We start from the raw sequence: 11,592 nt of genomic DNA, 5'->3' as shown, positions 1-11,592 counted from the left end.
ACAGTACAATTGTTTTATACGAGGATAAGACATACTTGCTTCTAAAATTGATTAGATAAGATAAATTTTGACAAAATTATACACATTCTTATTTAGCCTCTAGTGCGTACTTGTTTACATAGATTTAAGATTATATCGCATAACAAGGCTAATTTAACAACATTTTCAATCCATAATTGCTTTGTCATTTGCAGATTAGCAGTTGGCGTGACATGGATGTGAGCTTCACGAACGTGTTAGAGGGGGCTCGCCAGTACTTCCAGGGACTGCCCGTACCGAGTACAGGTAGTGGCGCGGCCACGTCAGTGGATCATAATCTCCACTCGACATCCTCCACGAATCCGGCCTCGTCCACGTCGGCGACAACGCATGATCATGATGCACCGTCGCAGCCGACACAATCAACCCAGTCAATTTCGACTTCCGCCAATAGTAGCAGCAGCAGCAGCAATAGCAATGCCCAGGAGTCGAATCGTTATTCCGCCGACGTTAGACCTTCATCGTCCGTGGAGAGTAGCAATGCGACTGCCGGATCTAGCTTCTGGAATCCACACGTGGAGCCATATGCGCCGCAACCCACCAGGGTCGAAGTCCCGGATACAAGGCCAGGCGACGAAGGCTCCGCCATGGAGCCCAGCTCCTCCTCGGGCACTGTCACTTTAACCGAGATGCAGCCTTCAAATTATCAATTCTCCTCTTCCTCCTCCTCCGTTGCCGCATCATCGTCGAATTTTTCGCAGAGACCGCCACTAACGTCATCATCGTCGTCGACCACCTCGTCCTCCAGCGATCACAATCATCACCATCACCAATCTCATCTTTCAACGTTGAACTCGTCATCACATTTGCATCAGATGCAACCGCCTCAACCGCTACATTCCCCTGGACCAGTGTACCAGCAACTCAGTAATGTCAGCAGGACGTCCTTTAGTGCGGCAGAGATGCTCGCCTCTTCCTCATCGCACTCTGCTTCAACCTATCAGGCCGCCAATAACGATAGGCAATCGCAGCCGATCGTTGCGCAGAGGACTCAGTACTACCCACGCTACCATCACCCAGATATCACGAAATGCGCACCGGCCCCGTATTCGCAGAGTTCCATTTATCAGTCCGCCAATGTAGCGCAGCCCCCGAGTATGGTTCAGCAACCGAGCACGAGACCGACGCCAATAGAACAGAATAATACGACGGCATCATCCAACGTCATTACTCAAGGACATTGTCCGCCGGAACAGCAACGAATACCTGGTACTTATGGCAACAATATGCCACTCGCTCAGAGTTCTCTCAATGGATCCTCGGTATATGGACCTGGTTCCTCCTCTTCATCCTCTCAGAGTTACACGAACCGTTCCACGAATCAGTATCAGCAGCAGGCCCATCGTCTGACCGCTTCCACTTCGAGCGCCAACGACAGGTCTCATAGCTCGGACGGGTTGCACTCTTCCACCGCCGCTTGTTCTTCATCGTCACAGGCGGTCAGTCCGCGTCAGCCTGGACCAGGAAGTTCCTCCTCTAATCACATTCCTTTGCAATCGCAGTCACAGAATCTTCCGGGTCACATTCCTTCACCGCATCTGCCATCCGCTGCCACCTCGGTACACTATCATCAGCAACAGCAGCAACAGCAACAGCAGCAGCAGCAGCAACAGCAACAACATCATCAACAATCGTCTCTACAACAGCAGCAGCAACAGCATCCTAGTCGTATAAATGCATCGCCACACTCGCACGGTTCCGCGTATGGAGGCCGCATAGTGCCGCTGCCACCGCACGGCGTTCCATCGTCATCCTCCTCTGTCGCCATGGCGGCGAATCATTCGCAGCAGCAACAGATGCCACCACCCCCGAGTGGATATCACGTAGGAACGACGCCATCACCGCACCATGAACCGTCGCCACGTCACGCTACTCCGTCGCCGCATCATGCGACTCCATCGCCACAGCGGCAGTCGCCCCACGTGTCCAGCTTGCACAATCCACATGCCTCCCCATCTCCTCATCATACACCCTCGCCGCACAACAGCTTCCAGCCACATTCGCCGACCTATCCACCACCACCGCCTCCGCCACCGCCACCGCAGCAACAACAGCAGCAGCAATCGTCGACTTCGTCAAGGTCGACACCACAATCGTACAATCTGCCACCGGTCACCTCGCAACACTATCAAACGAATTACGTGGCGGCGGTTCGTGACGCGGCGATGGGGTTGCCTTACGCACCGCCGCCACCGTCCCAGTCTTCGTACCATTCCTTCCAGAAGAACCCACAACCGGAGTCTCAGGGGAATAACTATTACTCTCAGCCAAGTCGATCTCACAATCAGTCTTACAGTATGCAGCAGATGCTGGTACCACAGACTGTATACCCTAACACTCCCGGTAACAACAATCTAGGTAGCTACCAGCAAAATGTCAGCAAGCCCACGACGTATAACGGCGCGGATGCTACGAAGAGAGGGGCGATTGACGTTACGACGATACCTTACGGTACGCATCGGTCACCCACGCAGAGGAGTGGCAACACGCATAACCTGCCACCTATCGCCGCTCTTTCGTCTTATCATTCCAACAGGCGAGAACTATTGGGAAAATCGGCGCAAACAACAGCACGACAACGAATACATTCGACGAATGCAACCAACAAAGTCCCATCCGTCGTGATGCCACCTTCGTCTATAACAATGCCTCCTCAGAGGATTGCCGAATATCCAATGACTCCGGTCTCGGCTATAAACCATGCGATACCGGTGAACGGTAGAACAACCACTGTAACGAACATGACATACGGTTCGCGATATACCGGCCAACAAAGCTACCCATCATCGACGTATGCCACCACAATAGCGCCCAGTCATCATAGTAACAACTCCGCTAATAGCACTACAGTAACGACTATCAGTAGTCATGGTGGTTCAGGTGGTACGAGGTCTTCCGTTTCATCGATCCACGCGTATCAGTCTTCCGACGAGTCGGATCGGTCAGCGGGATCGTCGTCATATCATCAGCCACCGACACGAATAACGACTGAAGGCTATGCCTATAAAGAACATCCTTATCAGAACCCAGCGTCATCCGGTAGTCAAGCAACTTCGGCCGTCACTATGACAAGTTCTCCGTCGTCGAGTAACGCAGTTCGGAAGAGAGAATCTCCTCTGGATTTGTCCGTGAAAACAGTTAAGACATCGGCTGATTCTACGGCGCAGGATGACCTTGAGACTGTCAGCACCGACAAACATGTCAGTAGTTCAAATCTGAGTTCATCTAGGAATAACATAAACAGGCCGATGCCACCTCCGGCTGTCGTGCATCAATCGGCACCGGCACAACCGTCATACTCGTCGTCGTATGATAGGCCTTCGAGTAACAGTTCGAGGAATTCCATGCAAGTGACCTGCGTTCGGGCATCGACGCCTCAAACGGTGTGTGCGCCCAAAGTCGACTTTCTGCCAGATTTTACTTCGACGCCGCTACGTCATCAATCGCACCACGACAGTTCTCTTCGCAGAAGTACTCCGCAGCATCCGCAGCAGCTTTACGTTCCATCCGCCCAGCCTCTCTCATCTCATCATACCAACACCTCTCCACTGCCTCATATGTCCACGTTCAAGAAGCGTCCACTGCCCACGTCGCCGTACGACGGTCTGACGATACCACCGCCACCGTCGTCTTCGTCGTCATCGACGTCTGCGTCTTCATCATATCTCCAAACAAATGATTCTGTATCCTCGAGGTTTTCCAAATATCACTCGATGATGGATTCATCTCCGCGACTTGGTCCGCCCACATTGCCTGCACAAGATTACCCACCCGACTCGAGTTACTATTTAGCGGACAGTAGGGCCAAGTTCGATCAGCAATTTCCTCAGCGCGAGCGGTCACTCAAAAGAGCTGGAGAGGCGATTTATGATATAGGAAGTCCTAATAAACAGACCAGAACTGCTTGGCGAGTACCGAGTACTGACAAACAAATTGTTGAGTCGAAACTATCGACTACAGGTGCGCAGAACGAACAGCAAAAACGGCAAGAGATGAACTTGTCGGTTCCTCTGCCAAATGGAGCTCTGACAACACCTGGCGATCACAGAATCGACAACGGTAATTATTCGACGCCAGAATCCAGATATCAGTCTGTATACTGTGATAAAAGGATCTATCCGGAGTCCAAAATCATACGCGGTTCGCCGTTGTCGTACAATCATCCAGTCATCTCGAAATCCGCGAGTGTACACCCATTACCACAACAATTGAGCAGTGCACAACTTACCTACCCAAATTATCGCCAGTCAATTCAGAAGATGGTATATCCTTCGAGCGGGATGTCCAGTGGCCAATCGATAGATCAACCTAGCAATACTGGTGCCGACAAGAGGGTGCTCAACTTGCTGAGGAACAGCTTGGAAAACAAACAACAAAGGGATGAGCAGCTCAATAGTCAACAACCTATTTTGGTTAATCATAGTCAACAGAGCTTCCAGAATAAGGTGAGAAATTGCAGGTTTTATTTATGCCATTTTTTTAATCAATAACTCACCAATCTTTGCGCATAAAATTAAAATATCGAATAATGTGAATTGTAGTTGGAGATGAAAACGTGCGACGATTTTACTTAGCATTTCTATTTATATCTTTGTCTGATCTCCAGACACTCGACGTATATATGACGTTTCTGATAATTTCCGTGAAATTCCCTCAGGTCGTCGCGCCAGTCGAGCCCAAGAGCATCGGCAGGCACAATCTGTCACCATTCACGGCGGCGAGTTTGCTCGAGCGTAACAGCAACACACCGCCACATTACAAGTTGCACGTTCCGCGAGCAATAGACTCGATCACTCAGGAAGTGCCACGTAGCATGTATGCCTCAAGAGTGAACGCATCTGCCACGCTACCCGGCAAGGAAGCCTCCCTTGCGGGACCACGTGGCGCCGAGAATCAAATCCATCGTGACAAGGACGACGGTCTTGCCGCTATCTTAGCTGCGAAGATTAGGACGAAGGCGGAACTGAAACAAGTGCGTGGTTGTCTCTACTTCACTCTAATTGATTTGTACAGTTATGCTAATTATCCCGATTTCACAATTTATATTTTTTAATTAGGTCGGGACTGGCCAATTTACAACGAAAGCATCTTCCATACCTTCTCAAGATGTGTCATCAACGCCGAGAGGTAATTTAGTGTTATCTAGCGTAAAAGACGCTACTAGTTAGATATTATAGAGATTGTTTTAATAATATTTTCATGTCGATTTGACCTATTCGTCTCGTCTCGATCATAATTCGCATAATAATTGTACCCTTTATTCAATTAGTCGATCGTGCTACAATTAATATTATCTTTGAGGTATGCATATAATTTTTATATTATGCACACAGAAATCGATAGTGCGGCTTCGACGTCGACACCACAGTCTGGTTCGTCCGCAGGTAGCCCACCGAAATTAACACGCGAGAAAACGGTCTGTTTGCCGCCCAGAAGACGTTTGTTTTCGAGAACCGATGAGGATAATGTACCGGTAACTGTGCCTGTTGCCGTCACGGTCGCGTCCACAGTCCCAGCTAGGGCGAGCGGATGTAGTAAACATCGGTCTTTGACTTCCGGGAGAGTGACTCAGAAAGTGAAATGCCAGTTCTCGAGCGACAAACCTTGGAGGAAATGAGAAGAGATAGAAGGCAGTTGTCCAAAGTCCAACCCCCGATACCTCTCAATGATGCTGTATGTATGAATATGGCGTCTTCGACGGATCTCGTGAAGATAGAACTAAAGGTAATGTACAGGAATGGATAAAAAAAAATTTAAAATGAAGAACGATATAAACGAATTATTTAATTTATATGACTGAAATACAAAGACGGAGATTTTTAGTTAGTAATAATTGATTTTATTTGTGTCAGTAACACATTAACTGTTCTTTCTCTTTCAAAAGTAATTTTTCTTTAATATTATATAGATATACTCGCGATAAATTCAATGAATTATTTTAAAGTAGTATCTATACCATCTGTATATTCCTCATTTGCTATTTATAGAATCTTTATGTACATATTCACTATATATTTATATTAAAACATATTATAATTTACATTGTTTGTTTAAAAAAGAAACAAAAGTATATTTACACTTTTACCAAACATTTTTATTTTTGTATGTTATATGAAGATCATATATGTATTACAGTTGGCAAGTTAAGTAACACCGTTACTTTTACCGTTACTTTTTATAATAACAATTCAGTAATGACGTTACAATTTTTTTATGACTTCAATGATAATAACTAACTAAACGTTAAGCTTGTGCTAAAGTTAGGAAAGTCATTTTTAAAAAGTAACTCATCACCATTACATGATATTTATTGAAAAAATAAAAGTAATGAAGTACAAGTAACGCGTTACTTTTTCAGTAATTAGTTTTCTGTGTGTGCGACCTTTTTAATCCCTTATAAGTAACGAGTAACCATTCTAACCTTCATAGTACCGTCATAATAAAAAGTTCACAATCATTATTAAATTGTTATTATAACGAAGTAACGAGAGCAAAAGAACGGCGTTACAAGTTACTTGCCATCCCTGTATATATAGGAGAACCTGGGGCACAATGAAACCATGGGATATAATGGGATACACTCAATAACTTTTCACAGAGATGTTACTATATAATGAAAATGTCAGGCAATATATATATAGTTACTGTTAGATATGTATCTTATTATATACTGTTATCAGTTGTCATATTATTTTTACCTGAAAGTTACTAAAAATTGTTTAATGCGTTCGCTGTGGTGTTCGCCACTGAGTTACAATTTTTTTGATATATTCGCGTAAAGAAAGCAATAATAAAATTCTGTTTTTTATTACAAGTACATTTATCTTATTAAACAATCTCTTCTTGTCATTTTAGTAAAATCTATATAAATATATTGGATTATCTGTGGTATTTTATATTATCTAAAGTAAATTTTTGCACTTCGAGGCATAATGGCGCACTAATACATGGGGCACAATGGTGCGCCGTGATATTATTCGCCGTGACACATGAGACAATAGAAGTGAGGTTAGCGTCAGCCTTTACGTGTTTGCGTGTTCCTAGAATTGTATAAATGCAAATATTGTAATCATACACAAAATTTTAATTTTTATTCATGTTTAGTAACAGCAATATACCTACATAATGTATCAAATATAGAATTATTAATAAAAAGTTAATAATTAAAAGTATAATAATATGTTTCTACTTATATTTCGCATTCTAAATCACTTTTAAGCAATATTCAATATTAATTTTTGGAAAATAAACAAGTTTTATCTGATATACCCCGCATAAACGGCATAGTGAGGTTAATGCACGCTTTCGCTAAAACAATAATTTTGTCCTGTTAATCTATTCTTTTGCAGTAAAACTTAGGTTTTTCTTATAGTAAATACTCCAAAGAATATTTTAATATGTAACAAAGTTGATTTATTTATTTTTAATATGCTTATATTTCGATCATAACTTCATCGATTATAACTTGATCAAGCTTACTATAACCATTATGCCCTGGGTTCCCTTACAGCCCTACATGTACATATATTGCGAGCAAATGGAAAAGATAATATTTATAATACAATACGATTTTTTTCATATATATGATTTTTTTCATAGCTTTTTCTATTAAACTTTATACTTACTGCTATAGTATTGTGTAAAATATATGTTTAAATTTTTTCTTTTTATCTTTAAAAGTTCTAGTCACCATGAGTTTCTACTTGCATTATAATTCTAATTTATAGATATAATCTTTGTTTGCAGGAGAATGATAAAATCAACGACATGGATCCATTCTGGAATAACACCTGTGATAAGTTTATGGATCAATTACGCGGGGGCGATACCGTAAAGAAACGTGGACGTAGAAAAAAAGTGAGTGGTATCGCAACATCGAAACTTGAAGACATAGTTAATATATTTGATAGCGACAAGGAATCGGATACCAATGCATCGCATTCTCGAATCAAGACCGATGACATCAGGAAGGAAATATCGGATCCATCTAATAAGAATAAAAATTCGATTTTCAAGGACGTTAGGACGGAGTCCGGGCTGAGGAAGGAAGACGATAAACACTCAAGTGATGATTCAGACGAAGTACCGTTAATTAAAAGAACAAAACAGGAAGTGAAGAAGGAAGATAGTGATTGTGACGAGGAAGTGATATGCCGAAGAAGACGAATTCGCAGGATCAAGCTTGAATCTTCTAGTGGTAGCGAATCCTCGAGCGAGGACAGTGATGCCAGTACTGGTACCGTATTTGGTCATGGTTCCTCAGTTGCTGACAGACTTCGAGCTAGGAAACGAGCTAATGTGTCTGAAGGTATGAAGCTTCGTTCGAGAGATACTACTCCTCATAAGTCAAAGACAGAGAGGGAATCCAAATTGTCGCCTCCTAAAGGTGGAACATCTCAAAAAGCGAAGCCGAAACCGTTGTTCGGTGACGGTAGTGATTTTAGACCTGGTTGGGAAGAGGAGGTTTACGTTTACAAAAAATCTCTAAGAATGCCACCTAGATTGATTACAGTGTCAAAACCATCGCGTTTTCACCGACTATCCACGTCATTGCCAGATTTAGATCCTGGTTCGCCGGCATTGTCTGTCTCGATGGATAGTTCCGACGTGTGTCTCAGCCGTAATAAGAGAGACAGTGACATGGAATCTAATTACAGTTTCAGCATTATGGGACTTGGCAGTAAGATTGATGACGAAGAGGCGACTTCATCAACAACAGTTTCTTGTCCTCCGAAGGCCATGATGAAACATTTCCGATCGGATAACAATTCTATTGTCGATGTTCTCGCGCAGAAAGTCGGAAGTGGTGGTCAGAAAGACTCAAAAAAGAAGCAGAATCTGAAAAGTAATAAGAGTAGTAACATTAATAAAAGCAATAATGAACCGGAACTTTTACCAACACCAGGTCTTACACCGCTTCTGTCGTCCGAAACAGCAAAGAGCTCTAAAAATAAAATTGCGTTGAAGAATAATAGAAACCCGATTAAAGTTACCAACTCCGTCCTCCTCGGTTATTTCCGCAAAGAGACGGTCAATAATTTCCGTGACGCATTCAAAAACAATCATACGTTGCCCAATGAATTCTCCACTCTAGTATTGAAGAGTAGAACCAGAACGGAGACGAAAGTCTTGAAGAAGGAAACCACTATTCGTGAAGTGTTCGGCGAGGATAGGCCTGCGTCAGCCCCGCCGATGCAGAATCGCGATGACACATCACAAGATGACGATTCGCAGAATGAAACACCAGAGAATGCATTAGGCAAGGTACGAACATTAAAGCAAAAAGTAGTGTCTCGTTTGAGGAACGCTGGTATACTACGAAGTCACAAAGCTATTGCGAATTCGAAACGTCATCTATTAACTGCCGAGAGGCGAAAGGATCTCCTCAAATCACTTGCTGATAAGAAACTACAGCGCAATAAGACTGACATAGAGCAAGAAGAGACAAACGACATCAGAGAAGAGGAAAATAACGAGATTGAAGATGACAAGAACGATTTGGAGATTCGCAATAAAAAGAAGTTGAAACTTCGACCTGGCCGACGAAAATTCCGTTCTGGATTCGATTACATCCGTAAGAAGAAGAAACCATTAAAAAAAGACGAAACATTACCAAAGGAAAGAAAGAGAGTATGTATATATTACATATTTTTATGTATATTTTGTCCAATTCGTTTGTTTCCATCTCCTTAAGATTTTTGTGCGTTATTTTTTCAATATTATTTTGAAATGCGATATATCACTTTATAGCAAAATCAAGCTAACAAACCAAGCCCGGAGTGCGTAGCCGATATTCAATCTGAGATCAGGACGTGGGTTATCAAGAAGGGTGTCGGGGAAACCATATTACACCGTGCTGCCCGTCTCGGTTACACGGTAAGATAATGATCACATTGCTACGTCATGCGATAAAATTAACTACGATTTGCGTGAATTATGATCTAATCTGCTTATATTCCGCTGTATATAGGACGTGACTGCTTATTGTCTGGAAAAGCTGAATAGCGCGCCGAGTCCTAAAGACAACGCGGGATACACACCACTTCATGAGGCGTGCTCCAAGGGTCATCTGGAGATCGCAAAACTCTTACTAGCTTACGGTGCAAACGTAAGCGAGAGTGCTAATGGTGGTATCAGGTAATACTTTCATCAAATCTTTTATGATAACTTTTCTCATGTCAAATCGACGAGTAACTTGATAAATGTAGACGGTTATAAATTATGATAGATTGATAGACATATATATATATATTCTCCATATTATTAGACCACTTCATGAAGCGGCGGAGAATGGTGCTACAGAACTTGTGCGATTGCTGTTGTCGTATGGTGCCGATCCATTGTTGGCTACTTATTCCGGACAAACGCCTTTGATGTTAGCTGTTGATACTGAAGCTAATACCATTCTAGAACAGCACCTGGCTGATATTCAAGGTCGTACCACCGTGCCATGGTCATTCGCTGGTCCATCTTCAATTTTAGGTAGTTACGGTAGTGTTAGCATAAATTCTTCAGAATTCTTAACAGTTTTGTGAGTATCATATGTCTTCTACGGAATTCTTTTTAGATCCAGAAGAGACGGGCTACAATCCGCTCGATGATGTTCCATTGGACGATCCTGAATCAGATGAACTAGATGATATCGAAATGGAAGTAAGCGACATCAACTTGCCTGTCTTGTTCACCTTGAACAACGAAACCGACAAATGGGTGCTGCTCCAAGATCTCATGGCGATTTTAAGGATAAAGAGTCGCGATGCTCTTCTTCGTCAAATTAATCCGAAAGCACATTCTGGGCCGCCTGCAATTGCGCATCGTGAGGTCATGCGTGAGCTGAAGCTGCCAGATTTCTTGGAACAATCTCGTTGTTGTCACCTGTTGAGCGGCGGCGAAAGGATTAATGTGCGTGGTTCCAAGGTCATTCTTATCAAGTACAACGACAAGGTGAAGTCTCTGTTGAACGTAGAGAAAGTGCTAATCAACCTTAGGTGACAAGAGGCTTCTCTGGGGAGATCATCTCCCCAGATATCGAAACCATCAACTTCGATTTCAACCAAGGAACAACAGAAAAAGGTTGAAGGCAAAGCTATAAAACGCGAGCGGCAACATGGAAGAAAACGACAAGAAACACGTAACAAAAATTCTACGGACTGAGCGGTTTATTCTTTAACCGATGCCCTATCAAAATATAATTAAAATTATATAAAAATATAGCGATTTTTAAGAATTATATTGCTGAACAGTGAATAATATTATAAGAACAGATCATTTTGACTGTTTTATGAAACGTCGAGAAGTAAAATGATCAAGTTATTGCTATGAAAATAATCTTAATTGATGCAAAACTGTTTGTTTGGAAAACTCGTCCCTGAAGAAAGAAAGACTGATCGATACAACAATGAAGATCGGTGCTTTTACGTGTCCAAAGACTGACTTCTCGATTTATTTTATGCTTCGAAGATAAATCGAACCGACACTGATAATTGATTTTCTCCTCTCGATCTCTTACAGTGCAGAATATAACGAAATGGAGCTTGACTAAAGTGATAAGAG

General features: G+C 42.9%; 1 protein-coding gene across 1 annotated transcript; it reads left to right on the top strand.

The window, feature by feature from the left end:
• The first annotated feature begins 212 nt into the window (after positions 1 to 212).
• On the top strand, positions 213 to 11,211 carry LOC108730788 (mucin-5AC). Its single transcript, XM_018460730.1, is given in 10 exon segments — positions 213 to 4,484; positions 4,697 to 5,011; positions 5,097 to 5,166; positions 5,373 to 5,573; positions 5,576 to 5,763; positions 7,786 to 9,669; positions 9,790 to 9,915; positions 10,010 to 10,176; positions 10,307 to 10,521; positions 10,607 to 11,211. Coding segments are annotated over 10 exon segments (7,863 nt in total). The 3' UTR covers positions 11,032 to 11,211.
• Positions 11,212 to 11,592: the final 381 nt, after the last annotated feature.

The sequence above is a fragment of the Mycetomoellerius zeteki genome, unplaced genomic scaffold, assembly GCF_001594055.1.
Source record: "Mycetomoellerius zeteki isolate Tzet28-1 unplaced genomic scaffold, Tzet1.0 scaffold96, whole genome shotgun sequence".
Taxonomy (NCBI): Eukaryota; Metazoa; Arthropoda; class Insecta; order Hymenoptera; family Formicidae; genus Mycetomoellerius; species Mycetomoellerius zeteki.
Note: the sequence above shows the minus strand (reverse complement) of the source record. Positions and strands in the feature narration are given on the sequence as shown.